At 40.9% G+C, this 17,811-nt stretch overlaps 1 protein-coding gene across 1 annotated transcript in view; it reads right to left on the bottom strand.

Annotated features, from left to right (window-relative positions):
• LOC117349760 (vomeronasal type-2 receptor 26-like) overlaps positions 1–17,811 on the bottom strand; it is a 59,014-nt gene that overhangs the window by 23,799 nt on the left and 17,404 nt on the right. The window contains exons 3-4 of the mRNA XM_033923350.1: positions 14,431–15,237; positions 12,671–12,898 (exon numbers count right to left, since the gene is read on the bottom strand). Coding sequence (XP_033779241.1) covers positions 12,671–12,898; positions 14,431–15,237 — 1,035 coding nt within the window. The remainder of the gene's footprint in view (positions 1–12,670; positions 12,899–14,430; positions 15,238–17,811) is intronic.

The following is a 17,811-nucleotide window of genomic DNA, read 5'->3' as shown; positions in this document are numbered from 1 at the left end:
AGAGGAGACTTAGAGGGGATATGATAGAGACTTATAAGATCATGAAGGGCATAGAGAGTGTAGAGAGGGACAGATTCTTCAAACTTTCAAAAAATAAAAGAACAAGAGGGCATCTGGAAAAGTTGAAAGGGGACAGATTCAAAACAAATGCTAGGAAGTTCTTCTTTACCCAACGTGTGGTGGACACCTGGAATGCGCTTCCAGAGAATGTAATAGGGCAGAGTACGGTACTGGGATTTAAGAAAGGATTGGACGGTTTCCTGCTGGAAAAGAGGATAGAGGGGTATAAATAGAGGATTTCTGCACAGGTCCTGGACCTGTTGGGCCGCCGCGTGAGCGGACTGCTGGGCATGATGGACCTCAGGTCTGACCCAGCAGAGGCATTGCTTATGTTCTTATGTAACACTTTATACAAACGTGCATGGGAAGAAAGAATTCATAAAGAACACCAGGATAAAGACACAATACGGGAAAGCAAGGGAGACTGTTAGCACAAAAGAATTAATCTCAATCCATCCGTTATCAATGTTATGAAGCCCATGGTAAGCAAATATTTCAATTTTCAGAAAAATATGGATACTTAACCTCTATCATTGTTAGTCTTGTACTTTAAATCCCCCAACACTGGGATACAAAGGCAGGGATGTGGCCAACACAAACCCCACATGTCTGACAAACGGTCACTTTTTGTATGTTGTTTTTCTTTTTTATGACCAGCAGACACACTTTTACAACTGCGAGAACACGTAAACTATCTGGCTCAACTCTCTTGAAATTACTTACTGCCTGTAACAAATCCACTGCACGCAGGATCAAACACTAGTTCCTTCGAGCTTGACAAAATTATATGTCTAAAATCACAGTCCTTATTCTCTTCCATCAGTGCGAAACTCACATTCTTAATTCTGGCTAGAGCCACATGCATTTTACCCTGTTTAGCAACTTACACTATCCTGTCTGCAACTTTCGGCAACAATCATGCTGCCTTGCTTTACCAACCTTTCCCAGGTTTCCAACCTAAATGCTTTTTCCATCTCCCCGGGTAATTTCTCAACATCACCAATTTCTCGTTCTCTGTCCTGTCTGGTGTCCCCAGAGATTTTATTTTTGTTGTTTATCAAAATGACAAAAAACCTCTACAAACCCAGAATTAAACATATAAGAAACAAGGAGAGAAAAAAGAACTTCAAGGAGGAAAGGAAAGAGAACATAGATGGAAGAAAAGTAATAGGGCAAAGGGAAAATGTTTGGGTGTTTGTTTGGTTGCTTTGAATTTATCTAAATGGTGCTAAACCATAAGATTAGGAGAGTTAATCCAGTCCAACCATGACTGTGTAAAAGCCTGAACCAATTCAGAACTAATGAGCAGACCTTATTTTATTTATCTTAGGCAAAATACATTGCAAACCCTAAAGCCAAACAATAGTGTTTGTTGTTCCTGTCACATCAAAATCTAATCTAAATAAAAATACACATTACAGTGTACAAAGTTCATATAACCAACGCAGAAAGGTCTGCCATCAGAAACTGGTGCTAGTAAAAGTCAGACACCCACAGCGGTATAAACGAATTATAATGTCTCCTAAAGTCAAAAGATATCCTAAAATTAGTAAGTCAGAAATAGTTTATATAGATCAGAAAACTAGTTCGTGGCTCCCACAACCACAGGGCTAAGTGTTTTGTTTTATTAGTATTCAAACTCAGTTAACATTGAATCTCCATAATTACCCAAATAAAGATTGCATTGTATTATATCATCTTCTGCAGTGTTTTTCAACCGCTGTTCCGCGGCACACTAGTGTGCCGCGAGATATTGCCTGGTGTGCCGTACGGTCAGGGCCGCCATCAGGGCAGTACCACCAGTCCTGCATTCAGGGGCCCGGAGCTGACAGGGGGCCCGGGCTCCCCCAGGGTCCTAGGCCACAGTCTAGGGAGAGGGGCGGTCCGCCCCACGTGGACAGGAGAGAGCTGGACGAGGGACCAGCGGAGTTCAATACATCTCGAGCCGCGAGGCTCGTCTTCTGTTCCTGCCTGCCCTGCAGCTAACATATAGCCGATCGCAAACGTTCCCCGATGTCAGCGCTGACGTCGGAGGGAGGGCTTAAGCAAAGCCTGCCCTCCGACATCAGCGCTGACGTCGGAGAATACTTCCGTTCGGCTATTTGTGCGAGGCAGGGCAGGCAGGAAGCAGAAGACAAGCCTCGCGGCTTGAGCTTCGTTTTGCTGAGAAAATTGCAAAGATGGGCTGGGAGGCAAACACGGAACACAAAAGGGGGGAGGGAGTGCGTTTTGGACACAAGGCGTGAACTTGGGAGAGAGGAAGGGAGGGAAAGAGATGCTGAGGTGTGGTGGGGAATGGGTTTTTGGACACAGAAGGCATGGACTTGGGAGAGAGGAAGGGAGGAAAAGAGATGCTGAGGTGGGGAAGGGAATGCATTTTTGGACACAGAAGAAATGGACTTGGGAGAGAGGAAGGGAGGGAAAGAGATGCTGAGGTGGGGGAGGGAATGCGTTTTTGGACACAGAAGAAATGGACTTAGGAGAGAGGAAGGGAGGGAAAGAGATGCTGAGGAGGGGGAGGGAATGAGTGTTTGGACACAGAAGGCATGGACTTGGAGAGAGGAAGGGAGGGAAAGAGATGGTTGTGTACACGGGGAATAGAAGAAAGGAGAATTTTTGGTCATAGGAAGGGAGTGAGGTACAGATAGTGGCATACAAGGGTGGGGGTGGGGCAGTCTGCCCCACCACGGGTTTACGTCCCAAGGGGGTGCACAGCTGGCCACCCTCCAGTGTTGTCCCTAGGCCGGCAAACTGCGGCTCTTTAGCCACTTGAGTGCCACCGCCGCCATCGGGAACAGGCCGGCGCCAAGTTCTCCCTGCTTTTCCCTGTGGGGCCGGCCAACTCTCGCCACTCGTGTCAATTCTGACGTCGGAGAGGACGTTCTGGGCTAGCCAATCGCTGCCTGGCTGGCCTAGAACGTCCTCTCCGACGTTAGAATTGACGACGGGTGGCGAGAGTTGGTCGGCCCCGCGGGGAAGAGAAGCAGGGAGAACTTGGCGCCGGCCTGTTCCCGATGGCGGCGGTGGCACTCAAGTGAATTACTTTATATATAGTCAATATAGGCACAGAGTTAAATTTTTTAACATTTTCTAATGGTGGTGTGCCTTGTGATTTTTTTCATGAAACAAGTGTGCCTTTGCCCAAAAAAGGTTGAAAAACACTGATCTTCTGCACGCCTGCCATAACTGGCAGGGTTGAGATGTTACATCTCATGATGAAAAGCAGGACTATGTACACTATGTATTCCCCCCTCTTGTAAGAAGAAAAAGAGGGACAGTCAACAACAACAACAACAAAAAAAAGAAAAGAAAAGAAAGTAAGAAAGAAAACACTTTCCTTATTATCTCTAGACCCATTCTGTTTAAAATAATGTACACCACTGTTTTCAATTCTTTTTCCAATGTAATAGAACAATTGTCCACTGTGAGGGGTTAGCTTGTTTGGTTTTCCCCTCTTACTGAAAGCAAGATAAAGGCACCGATTTAAAGCCATAAAAAACAGAATTTAAAATACGATGTCATTTATAGACATGGGAAATTCTATCATAGTTATAGTGACCTGCTTAAAACTATCCAGTGCAATCCTCCTGCCTCTACAATGTGCGTGGCACCTTGGTTCAAGCATAAATTAAATACTAGAGCATAAGTAAACTTTTTCCTCTTTTCCCCACTCTTGCTCGCAGGCTCTAGCGTAAAGCGAGAAGCAAGAGAAGATTCCTATGGATTTATGACATTTCACATATGGTCACACTTAGCCCTGTTGCACTCAGTAAAGCGTCGTATTACAAAGATCTCCATGGACTTAGTTCAAATGGGCCGACAAACTCTCTAAAACCCATAAATCAAGTGTCAAGTTAAGTAAAAGACGTTTTAAACCGCTTAATCAGGTTTCTAAGCAGTGTACAATATAAGGGTAATGGGCAGCTTAACAAGTTTTCCCTAACTCCTATTGCTCCACAATTGTCCAAGGTATACAAACTACGTTTGCTTTTCAGTACAGAAAACCTCTAATGATCTGTGAAGTCAACTGGAGTGAGCCTTCTAAGCTCTAAACCAGGAAAAGTAATCCGTCTCTTTGCCAAAATCTAATCTATGTTGGTTTTTTTTAATATATATATATATATATATATATATATTAACATACATATACACAACAGAACGTTACCTAATGCTGTAGCTTCATAACGCTGGCTAAGCAAATATAGAGATATACAGGCAGCAAACAAAAACAGATTAGAGAATGTACATTTGCAGTCGGCTGGCCACACCTTCCATAAAATGTACCTTCACTGTACGGGACAATCTTTACTGTACAGGACACTACTGAGCTACAATTTTAGCCTCCATGCCGCCTCCCATCTCTGTTTAAGGCATCATCTTAAATTATTCTTTTTCCTAACTTAAAAACTTTAAGGGGTCTCAAGGGAAGCACCTCTTTGCAATGCCCTTTGTTTTTCAACAGGAAAACATTTCTAGCTTCCTTAGTTCTGCATGCAATTCTCCTACGAATTGCAAAATTTGACATAGCCAATTGTTGGGGTTTTTTTTTCCACACTAAACTTTTCTCTTAATACTGAACACACTGTCATTATCACTGCAGGATCTGCTCTAAGGGCTTTTCCAGAGGATTGCTGTCTGGGGAGGTCTCTCACTTCTGCTTTACCCAGTATTCTATCCCTTTGAGCTACCCATATTCAACAGAAATCTTTTGCTTTGTCCGTCTCTGGCCATGCCCTTCACAGGACAATGGAAACGCAAATAAGGACTCTTGCTCACTTCGTGCCCCTGGCATGTCTCATACACACACAATTGCAGGGTGCACAGAAAAAAAAACAACTCAATACACATCTTGACTCAACCCTATTCTTTCCTCTAATATATATATATATATATATATATATATATATATATATATATATATATATATATATATATATATATATATATATATACATATATATATATATATATATATATATATATACAGTATATATACAAATGTACAATGTCAACTGTCTTTCCCTATCACTAGCCTGACATCTAATATATAAAAATTAAAATAAAAGGTTGTACTTACAATTTGTACAGTATTAATTCCATACTAGAAATATATGTTTTGGCTTACCCAGGAGCACCATCCGTCCAGCACCAAGGCAAAATACTTACGCCCCCTGAACGTGTTTCTCTTTGGAGTTCACCGGAACACCTTATAAAAATAAAATCTGTTATTCACGCAAGCGCGTGAAACCCAAGCATGATCACGTCGGGGTCACCACTGAAGTAAAGGCTGAGAGAGGCGTGGACTGAGAAGAGGAGGAGTTAGCTATACATTATTTTATGTACCAATAGGGAATTACATAGCCAGAATTCGGGGATGGACTTTTTTGGAACAAAGGAAGAATTGCTCTGTATAAAAAACACGTGTATTCTAGGTAAAGCCAGAGAGATTCACTTACTTATGCTACGGGGAACTGCTAGCCCCCTGCTAAGCATATGGGTGCAAATTCTTCTCTCCATTGCATATTCTGAACTGACAATATATTTTTTCTGATATGTCTCTGCTGCTGTAATACTTATAGTTTTTATATTAACAATAAACAAATATTGTCTGTTTTGGAAGATAAAATGCCGTCTCGTAGTAATTCCAATGAGGTAAACAAAGCAGCTTTTATTTCAGTGGTGACCCCGACGTGATCATGCTTAGGGTTTCACGCGCTTGCGTGATTAACAGATTTTATTTTATAAGGTGTTCCGGTGAACTCCAAAGAGAAACACGTTCAGGGGGCGTAAGTATTTTGCCTTGGTGCTGGACGGATGGTGCTCCTGGGTGAGCCAAAACATATATTTCTAGTCACCCAGAGACCGTACGGAATTAATATTGTAAGTACAACCTTTTATTTTAATTTTTATATATTAGACATCAGGCTAGTGATAGGGAAAGACAGTTGACATTGTACATTTGTATATATACTATATATATATATATATACAAATATATATATATATAGTATATATATATATATACTATATATATATATATATATAGTATATATATATATATATAGTATATATACAAATGTACAATGTCAACTGTCTTTCCCTATCACTAGCCTGATGTCTAATATATAAAAATTAAAATAAAAGGTTGTACTTACAATATTAATTCCGTTAATTATACATATATATACAAATATATATACATATATATACAAGTATATATACAAATATATATATATATATATATATATATACTATATATATATAGTATATATATATATAGTATATATATATATATACAAATATATATATTAGGGGAAAGAATAGGGTTGAGTCAAGATCTGGATTGAGTTGTTTTTTTTTCTGTGCACCCTGCAATTGTGTGTGTATGAGACATGCCAGGGGCACGAAGTGAGCGAGAGTCCTTATTTGCATTTCCATTGTCCTGTGAAGGGCATGGCCAGAGACGGACAAAGCAAAAGATTTCTGTTGAATACGGGTAGCTCAAAGGGATAGAATACTGGGTAAAGCAGAAGTGAAAGACCTCCCCAGACAGCAATCCTCTGGAAAAGTCCTTAGAGCAGATCCTGCAGTGATAATGACAGTGTGTTCAGTATTAAGAGAAAAGTTTAGTGTGAAAAAAACCCAAAACAAAACAATTGGCTATATCAAATTTTGCAATTCGTAGGAGAATTGCATGCAGAACTAAGGAAGCTAGAAATGTTTTCCTGTTGAAAAACAAAGGGCATTGCAAAGAGGTGCTGCCCTTGAGACCCCTTAAAGTTTTTAAGTTAGGAAAAAGAATAATTTAAGATGATGCCTTAAACAGAGATGGGAGGCGGCATGGAGGCTAAAATTGTAGCTCAGGAGTGTCCTGTACAGTAAAGATTGTCCCGTACAGTGAAGGTACATTTTATGGAAGGTGTGGCCAGCCGACTGCAAATGTACATTCTCTAATCTGTTTTTGTTTGCTGCCTGTATATCTCTATATTTGCTTAGCCAGCGTTATGAAGCTACAGCATTAGGTAACGTTCTGTTGTGTATATGTATGTTAATATATATATATATAAAAAAAAGCCAACACAGATTAGATTTTGGCAAAGAGACGGATTACTTTTCCTGGTTTAGAGCTTAGAAGGCTCACGCCAGTTGACTTCACAGATCATTAGAGGTTTCCTGTACTGAAAAGCAAACGTAGTTTGTATACCTTGGACAATTGTGGAGCAATAGGAGTTAGGGAAAACTTGTTAAGCTGCCCGTTACCTTTATATTGTACACTGCTTAGAAACCTGATTAAGCGGTTTAAAAAGTCCTTTACTTAACTTGACACTTGATTTATGGGTTTTAGAGAGTTTGTCGGCCCATTTGAACTAAGGACATGGAGATCTTAGTAATACGACGCTTTACAGGGCTAAATGTTTTTGTATGTGAAAATGTCATAAATCCATAAGAATCTTCTTTTGCTTCCCACTTTACGCTAGAGCCTGCGAGCAAGAGAGGGGAAAAGAGGAAAAAGTTTACTTATGCTCTAGTATATAATTTATGCTTGAACCGAGGTACCACGCACATTGTAGAGGCAGGAGAATTGCACTTGATAGTTTTAAGCAGGTCACTATAACTATGATAGAATTTCCCATGTCTATAACTGACATAGTATTTTAAATTCTGTTTTTTATGGCTTTAAATCAGTGCCTTTATCTTGCTTTCAGTAAGAGGGGAAAACCAAACAAGTTAACCCCTCACAGTGGACAATTGTTCTATTACGTTGGAAAAAGAATTGAAAACAGTGGTATACATTATTTTAAACATAATGGGTCTAGAGATAATAAGGAAAGTGTTTTTGTTTGTTTCTTTCTTATATTTTATTTTGTTGTTGTTGTTGTTGTTGACTGTCCCTCTTTTTCTTCTTACAAGAGGGGGGAATACATAGCGTACGTAGTCCTGCTTTTCATCATGAGATGTAACATCTCAACCCTGCCAGTTATGGCAGGCTTGCAGAAGATGATATAATACAATGCAATCTTTATTTGGGTAATTATGGAGATTCAATGTTAACTGAGTTTGAATACTAATAAAACAAAACACTTAGCTAGCTAGCCCTGTGGTTGTGGGAACCACGAACTAGTTTTCTGATCTATATAAACTATTTCTGACTTACTCGTTTTAGGATATCTTTTGACTTTAGGAGACATTATAATTCGTTTATACCGCTGTGGGTGTCTGACTTTTACTAGCACCAGTTTCTGATGGCAGATCTTTCTGCGTTGGTTATATGAACTTTGTACACCGTAATGTGTATTTTTATTTAGATTAGATTTTGATGTGACAGGAACAACAAACACTAGTGTTTGGCTTTAGGGATTGCAATGTATTTTGTCTAAGATAAATAAAACAAGGTATGCTCATTAGTTCTGAATTGGTTCAGGCTTTTACACAGTCATGCTTGGACTGGATTAACTCTCCTAATTTTATGGTTTAGCACCATTTAGATAAATTCAAAGCAACAAAACAAACACCCAAACATTTTCCCTTTGCCCTATTGCTTTTCTTCCATCTATGTTCTCTTTCCTTTCCTCCTTGAAGTTCTTTTTTCTTTCCTTGTTTCTTATATGTTTAATTCTGGGTTTGTAGAGGTTTTTTGTCATTTTGTTATTCTTTATTGTTTTCTTCACCCTTATTTTTATTGTTGTCAGAGGCTTAGTATTTGGACTTTACTCAACTTTTTAACATACTTGTCAAATTGATAAAAATCAAAAATAAAATCTCTGGGGACACCAGACAGGACAGAGAACGAGAAATTGGTGATGTTGAGAAATTACCCGGGGAGATGGAAAAAGCATTTAGGTTGGAAACCTGGGAAAGGTTGGTAAAGCAAGACAGCATGATTGTTGCCGAAAGTTGCAGACAGGATAGTGTAAGTTGCTAAACAGGGTAAAATGCATGTGGCTCTAGCCAGAATTAAGAATGTGAGTTTCGCACTGATGAACGAGAATAAGGACTGTGATTTTAGACATATAATTTTGTCAAGCTCGAAGGAACTAGTGTTTGATCCTGCGTGCAGTGGATTTGTTACAGGCAGTGAGTAATTTCAAGAGAGTTGAGCCAGATAGTTTACGTGTTCTCGCAGTTGTAAAAGTGTGTCTGCTGGTCATAAAAAAGAAAAACAACAAACAAAAAGCGACCGTTTGTCAGACATGTGGGGTTTGTGTTGGCCACATCCCTGCCTTTGTATCCCAGTGTTGGGGGATTTAAAGTACAAGACTAACAATGATAGAGGTTAAGTATCCATATTTTTCTGAAAATTGAAATATTTGCTAACCATGAGCTTCATAACATTGATAACGGATGGATTGAGATTAAATCTTTTGTGCTAACAGTCTCCCTTGCTTTCCCGTATTGTGTCTTTATCCTGGTGTTCGTTATGATTTCTTTCTTCCCATGCACGTTTGTATAAAGTGTTATTATCAATCAGATTCTAAATACATTTGGAAACAGAAATACCTTTAAAATAAACTTGGTAGTTCAAACTCCAGAGGAAGGGGGTAGTTATTATGTATGGACAGTGCAGACTAAAGTAGCTCCATCTAGTCTGCAGCAGTGCCCACTCCTCAGAGTGTAGCGGGACCCAGGTGGCAGACAAGAGTTCCAGGTCTGCCTGCAGGGAACATGGCTAAGTGACCTCAAGGGTAGTGTCAAGTTAAAATGTCTCTTCTTTGTCTTCGCAGTCATACATACAGAGCTGTTCTGGACCTGTTACAATGAGCCTTTTTCTAACCCAGAGAAGGAGGACAATGTTATGCTTTCCGTAACCTTGAAATGACCTTGCACTTAACATTTAACATGTTTCTTTTTTTCCCTTTGAATTGACATTGCCATACTTCAGAATACCTCTATATTTAACATTGTACACTGTATCTTACGTTACCTAGTAAGTTTTGTTTATTTTTCAAGATTGAATCACACCCTAGCAGTTGCGTCCCTGTCTGCCTTATGAATGAAATAGGCAGGGCACCGAGCCAGAGTGATCACATTCTTACGTTTTCTCTTTCAGAAGTTCCAGTAACCATTTAGATGCCTTTTATGATTATATGATCATTCTGCCATGTGTTATATCGCACTTTACTTTGCCACTGTGTGCACACAATTATGATTTGTGCTATGATGGACATTTGTTTTTGTATCACTGTGCATTTCTCTGCAGATCTAAGTTCAGCTCTGAATCCTTGCCAGCTGGAAGAAAAGTTCCACGCCTTTTGTGTTTTCTATGTTTGTTTGTGCCCTGTACTCTTTGTGTTGTCTATCTGTTTGTTTTGTGGGGTACCCCGGGGAAACAAAATATACCATTGGCCATTTTTGGAGATTTTTCTCTCCCTTTTTGCATTTTTGTTTTTTCCTATCTCAATTGCGCAATATTTTTTATTATTTTTTTTTTCTCTTTCATGGCCTGAACGCTGCTCCGTTACGGGTTATATTATTTACAGAAAAGGTTCTATAGACTTAATGGTATTTTTCTATGCACTCCACTGAGTTTACACCATGTAACATGTCCTCTTCTGCATATTGTGTACTTAAATCTTATGACCAGTAAATGCATTATTTTTGTCCCTTGTTGCCGCCCTCAGGACAGGCAACCTGTTCTCTCTCTTTCTTTTCTTTGATTCTCTTCACTGGATTTTGGCTGCTGGATGATAATACCTGGATTTCTTTCAAGATGGCGGCTGCTGGATGTTGATACCTGGACTTCTTTCAAGATGGTGTGTCCTTCCCTGTATTTGCAGACCCCTTTCATTCCGAGTGCGCACCGTACCAGTTTATAGTGACTGCGTGCCTTGTAACGCGGCATCCTGAACTTTTACTTTCTTGGACACTTTCTCTCCCATGTTTTGTTTATGCCCATTTTGCCGGTTTCTTGGACTTTATCTTTTCTTCAGTTTTGGCTCAGGACATTATTTCTGTGAAGGACTGATTGTTTTATTCTGTATATTCTTTTTAAGTTACATTATTGTTTTTATGCTGTGATGCCTAGGCTAGGTTATGGACCTGTCAAGTTTGACCGTTTTTTTTTGTTTTGTTTTGTTTTTATTATTTACTGCCATGTCATTCGTTTCTTTTAATGCTTTATTTATTTTTTGATAGCTTGCCTCTTATACTACAACCTGAACAGAAAAACATCTGTCCTGTATGTATTTATTGCTTTCATATTTTTCATGATTCTCACTGCTGTTCTTTAATTAGCAATGACTAATGCATTGTCTTGAATGCTGTCCTTGTGATTTTTCCTTTGTTCATTCTTCCTTTTTCTATGTGATGCTATGGAATCCTGCTGAGCCACTGCATCCCAATTTTCATGCTGTGTACGATGGGACTCCCAGTTCTGCAATCTATGCCTGTTCTGTTCTGTGCCTCTGCTTTTGCCCACTGTTGGTTTTTTTTTTCACCTATTCGCCTTTTGTGCCTGGTTCTGGCATGTACTGTTGTTCAGTTTAGATAGATAGTTGGGAGGACAGCCCCTCCTCCACGCCTTTGTTTCTTCCTCTCTCTGCTACCTTTTCCATGGCAGGCTTCTGACTTGCCGTACTTCAGCCCGCCAAGAGGGGACTGACATGGATAACCTGGACATACAGATGATTCAACTGGACATACTGGCCTCACTTGTGTATGCTGGACACTACAGACCTATATTTTCCCATAGCCAGGCCCAGCCTGTACCTTGCTGTCTGTAAACACCTGCAATGCCAACGTTTTTTTTTCCATTCCCTGCTGGGAGGATATTTCTTCAAGGTTCTGCTGAACTGTTATCAGTGCTGTATGACTTCATATGCCAGGCACCCTGGAAAGCCATAAAACTTTTATAATGAGCAAGGATCCCTGCTCATGTGGGTGTAGCGAGATGAAAAAATTTGGTACCAAAACATTTGCTTCCTGTCTCTGAACCAAGCTATGGGAACCAAGCAGCTGGATTGTTGAAAGGTCACCTTTGCCAACTTTCAGCATACAAGGACACTATCCCGAAGATGCACAGAATTGTAAAACCACTAATTAGCATCTACAGCTCCCAGCGCTGGAAAAAGAAAGTTCACCAAGAGTTCTCTGTTTCTGCAAGGCCCCCCCTTACTGGGGAGGGGGGTGGAGGTGAGAGAGGCGTGGACTGAGAGGAGGAGGAGTTAGGTATACATTATTTTATGTACCAATAGGGAATTACCTAACCAGAATTCAGGGATGGACTTTTTTGGAATAAAGGAAGAATTGCTCTGTATAAAAAACACGTGTATTCTAGGTAAAGCCAGAGAGATTCACTTACTTATGCTATGGGGAACTGCTAGCCCCCTGCTAAGCATAAGGGTGCAAATTCTTCTCTCCATTGCATATTCTGAACTGACAATATATTTTTCTGATATGTCTCTGCTGCTGTAATACTTATAGTTTTATACTAACAATAAACAAATATTGTCTGTTTTGGAAGATACAATGCCGTCTCATAGTTATTCCAATGAGGTAAACAAAGCAGCTTTTACTTCAGATTGTTTCCCATTCTCCTCCAACTCCTGTCTGTTTATATAGGATATATTGCAAAATGTGAGCTAAGAAAATATTTGAATAGATATTTCCATACCAGGTTAAAGTGTGGGTTCCACAAGATGGCACTTTGGTTGACAAAGAGCTGCTGGCCTTCTGGAGCTGATTGATTGAAGCTTCCAATTTTAACACTGCGAAAGGAACCATCTGGGAGCAGGATTAAGTTTGTAATGTCATAGTAAGTTGGCACATTCCCTTTGTCATTAAAGGAAACATCTTGTCCATCAGGCGTTTTGAAATGAACCTTCTTAATGTATTGGTTGAGCTACAAATGGAAATAAATGATTAGGATATTGTATCCAGGATAATGGTTGGAACTTGACAACTGGAATTAATATTCATTAGATTTAAACATTTGACTATTCAAGGAAATACTTACTGTACTTGGAAGTATTTATGCTATTGCAGAGAATTTATGGTATTGCACCTCATTTGCAAGAATATACGTCCTGTAGTACCATGAGAGGACATGGCAGCTATTTTGTAAAGCAATTGCATGTGGATATGGGTTCCTGGCCCCAAAACCCCCCACAGGACCACCAGCTACACAGGTAGATCCAAAAAGTATACCTAGGCATGAGGAGTCAATGAGGGGGTGGGGGCCAACCTGGGAAGGGAGGGAATGGGAGAGGGCAAGGGCATCCTGTGGGGACCTCTGCCAGCTGAATATTGACTGGTATGTTACTAATAATTGAGTAGATATTCAAACGAGGGGATCCTGCCAGCATAAATCCCAAACTGCAGACTTGTAGGAGACATTCAGAAACATTTAACTGGGTGGTGCCACTGAATATCCACACTGATTGCAGTATCATTGTTCAAAAGAGCTAGGGTACACCAGGTCAGAACCAGTAGATAAGTGAGCTCTGGTAAATGTCAATGCCTATACCTGCAAACAAAGATAAGATGACACAAAAGGTAGTTCTCTCTTTTACTTGGTTAGGTATGGGAGTACCAGGACTGAAATGTAATTCACCAATGAACCAAATATTCAATACCAGTATCTGGTAATAAATCCACAATGAGTATCCAGGACATGGCTTCAGATGCTTTGAAATTATTGACCACTGTAGATTGAAAATTGCCCAGAATGTACTTTGGTCACTGATTTATATTTTCAAAGACATGAAACAAGAATAAATATTTTACTAAATCAGGCCAAAAGCAATGTTAAAGTACAGGAAAAATATATATATAGAAAGATATAGCAGCACTAGAAAAGGTTCAAAGAAAAGCGACCAAGATGATAAAGGGGGTGGAACTCCTCTCATTTGAGGAAAGACTAAAAAGGTTAGGGCACTTCAGCTGGGAGCAGAGACGGTTAAGGAGAGATATGATTGAAATCTACAAAATCCTGAGTGGAGTAGAACTGGTAGAAGTAGATAGATTTTTCACTCCATCAAAAATTGTTAAGACTAGGGGACACTCGAAGTTACAGGAAATACTTTTAAAACTATTATGAGGAAATATTTTTTCACTCAGAGAATAGTTAAGCTCTGGAACGCATTGCCAGAGATTGTGGTAAAAGCAGATAGCATAGCTGGTTTTAAGAAAGGTTTGGATAATTTCCTGGAGGAAGAGTCCATAGTCTGTTATTGAGAAAGTCATGGGGGAAGCCTCTGCTTGCCCTGGATCAGTAGCATTGAATATTGCTACTCTTTGGGTTTTGGCCAGGTACTAGGGACCTGAGTTGGCCATCGTGAGAAAAGGCAACTGGAATTGATGGACCATTGGTCTGACCTAGAAAGGTTATTCTTATGTTCTTATATTTACTTGCAAATAGTCAGGAACATTTACCTGCCATGGCTGGAATTCCAGATTTTGGTCTTTCCCAGTTTGAGTCTTGGCTGTGTACATATGATGCAAAGCATGAGCCAAGATTTGGACTGAGATGTAGAGACTATAAGTGAAGTGAAAATTATCCACATCAAACTCCGAATGGGAGAGATTAGACAGCCTCTCCTGCCCTGAGCATTTGGATAATTCGGACCATGGATCACATTTGAATGCTTGCTTCCAGAGTTCCTTCAGGAAAAAGAGTTCTGGGAATGTGGATGGGTGGATACTGTAAAGGAACTCCTTAAATCCTGGGATCTCTCCTTTAGCAATGTTGAATTCTAGAGAACGATTGAATATGATACAAGCTGAATTTATGTTTTTGGCATTTATGGCTGCAAGGGAAGAGGAGGCAGCAGAGATGATCCAAACTTTATTAATTTTATGCCAGGTTCGGTATTGGCAGAATTCCTTTACCAAGAGACTGTCAGTGCTGTAAAGAATAACCACACTGACCAAAGAATTCTTAACCATGTTAATAATCTGTTTAAGTTTTTTTAATTTTTCAGATGACATAATCATGATTCCAGGTACCATTTCCATAAAAGCGACACACTTGCCAGCCCTGGTAATCTCCCTCTTCAGTTCTTCAGCACATCTCTGATCAACCTCTTCATTTGAAGTGAGAATCCCCACCCAGTTCCATCTGAAGAAGTTCAAGAACTGAATCAAACCCTGATTCTGAGATTGAACATTTGGCACAGTACGATAAAAGAATGGAAACTCAATTCGGTTATTGAATCTCTGATCCATCATTCCATAACTGATCTGTGATTTGAACAAAACATGAACAAAGATGTTATCATTCTTTCATTCTTCTCTGCATACAACATTTCTGCTGATCAAAGCAAGAATATTAATGAAGAGGTCATAGGGCTCTGGGCATTGATATATCAAGAAAACTGTGCCTACTCCCACCCCTACTTTTCCAAAGACCAGGTAAATAGTCTAGGAATCCTACTTGATTCCAGTCTCTCACTCACAAATCAAGTCTCCCAAGTAGTATCTACTTGGCTGTCATTGCTGCATGGATGTCCTGCTGCATCTGAAACAAAACAAGTTCAAGACTGAACTGGTTCTCTTTCCTCCTAAACCCTCTGCTCCTTCTCCTCCTTTCTGCATCTCAATAAATAATACTGTCATTGTTCTAGTCTCCTCTGCTCGCAACCTTGGAGTTGTGTTCGATTCCATCCTCTCATTTTCTACGGCCATCCAACAAACTGCTAAGGCCTATCGCTTCTATCTCTACATCACCAAAATTCACCCTTTTCTCTCTGTGCACATTAACCGGACCCTTGTTCACACTCTCATAACCTCACGCTTAGATTATTGTAATCTACTTCTAACTGGTCTCCTGCAGTGCCACCTCTCCCCCCTGCGATCTGTGCAAAACTCTGCTGCTTGACTCATCTTCTACCAACCTCGCTACACTCGTGTCACTCCTCTCCTTAAATCACTTCACTGGCTCCCTATCCGCCTTCACATACAGTTCAAGCTCCTATTGCTAACGTACAAGTGTGTTTATTCTGCTGCCCCTCAATATCTCTTCTCTCTCCTTATACATCTCCCAGAGAACTCCATTCTTCAGATTAATTACTTTTAGCGTTACCCTTTTCCTCCAATGCCAATTCCAGACTTTGTTCCTTTCATCTTGCTGCCCCCTATGCCTAGAATAAATTACCCAAGTTTGTTTGCAAAGCCCCTTCCTTCACCTTGTTTAAAAGTTGACTGAAAACCCACCTTTTTGATAAACTTTCAATCCATAACTACGGTGACCATATGTCCCATTTTCGGGCCGACCGTCCCGTTGTCCCGACCCACCGCTTCGGGACACCAAAAATGTCCCGTTTTCAGGGACAGCGTCCTGAAGCTGTGCGCGGGGCACCAGGATAGCCGATCACTTTCCCTCCCTGCCGCGCCGATTGAAACACTGGGCCACCGCCACTGCTTCTTGGCTTCTTCCCGATGTCAATTTTGATTTCAGAGAGGAAGTTCGGGCCAGTCAGGCAGCGATTGGCTGGCCCCGAACTTCCTCTCCGTCGTCAAAATTGACATCGGGAAGAAGTCAAGAAGCAATGGTGGCGGTCCAGCGTTTCAATCAGTGCGGCAGGGAGGCAGACTGGAAGGCAGCGGCGGTACACGGGCGGGCAGGCACGGGGTTTGAATCCACGGGGGGGGTGAATCTGCAGGTGGGGGGTGTTGAATCCGCGGGGGGGTTGAATCTGTGTGTGTGGGGGGGGGGGTTGAATCAGGCACTGGAGAGAGGGAAGGAAGTAGGCAGGCAGGCTAGCTTCGGGGGGAGGGACAAAGGCAAGAGAAGACATAGGAAGGAGGCACTGGGGGCACTAGGGACACAGGACAGGCACTGGGGGCACTTTGGACATGGGAAGTAGGCACTGGGGGCACTAAGGACACAGGACAAGCACTGGGGGCACTATGGACATGGGAAGGAGGCATTGAGGGCACTAAGGACATGGGAAGGAGGCACTGGGGGCACTGAGGACACAGGACAGGCACTGGGGACACTATGAACATGGGAAGGAAGCACTGGGGCACTAAGGACAGAGGCACTGGGAGCACTATGCACATTGGAAGGAGGCACTGGGGCACTAAGGACACAGGACAGAGGCACTGGGGGTACTATGGACATGGGAAGGAGGCACTGGGGGCATAGGACAGAGGCACTGGGGCTCTAAGGACACAGGACAGAGGCACCGGGGGGCACTATGGACATGGGAAGGAGGCACTGGGGGCAATAAGGACATAGGAAGGAAGGAGGGAGGGAATAGAAAGGGACAATTGTTGGGCCTGAGTGCAGAAAGAAAGAAATGAAAGAAAGGATACATAGTAAGAAGGAAACACAACCAGAGACTCATGAAATCACCAGACAGCAAAGGTAGGAAAAATGATTTTATTTTCAATTTAGTGATCAAAACCTGTCAGTTTTGAGAAATTATATCTGCTGTCTATATTTTGCACTATATTTGTCTATTTTTCTATAGTTACTGAGGTGACATTGCATATTTTAGTCATTTGCCTTGACATCTTTGAAAACCCCAAATGATAATTAACATTTTCTCTGCGTATAGTGTGCTTTGTAGTTTTTTTAATTTTGAGGTAACAATTATGAATTAATATGAAGATATTATGTGTACATGAAAAATGAATGGAAGAAATTTAGGGCGGGATTGGGGGCGGGACTGACAATTAATAGATGTCCCCTTTTGATGAAAAAAATAAATGGTCACGTTATCCATAACCCTACTCCCCACTGCCCTCCAACCCAGCCAGTAGATTAACCGTTCCCCTTAACTGTATCCATGACATCCTGTTTGTTTGCCT

The sequence above is a fragment of the Geotrypetes seraphini genome, chromosome 16 (assembly GCF_902459505.1).
Source record: "Geotrypetes seraphini chromosome 16, aGeoSer1.1, whole genome shotgun sequence".
Classification (NCBI taxonomy): domain Eukaryota; kingdom Metazoa; phylum Chordata; class Amphibia; order Gymnophiona; family Dermophiidae; genus Geotrypetes; species Geotrypetes seraphini.
The sequence above is the reverse complement of the archived record's forward strand: the minus strand, read 5'-3'. Positions and strand labels throughout refer to the sequence as shown.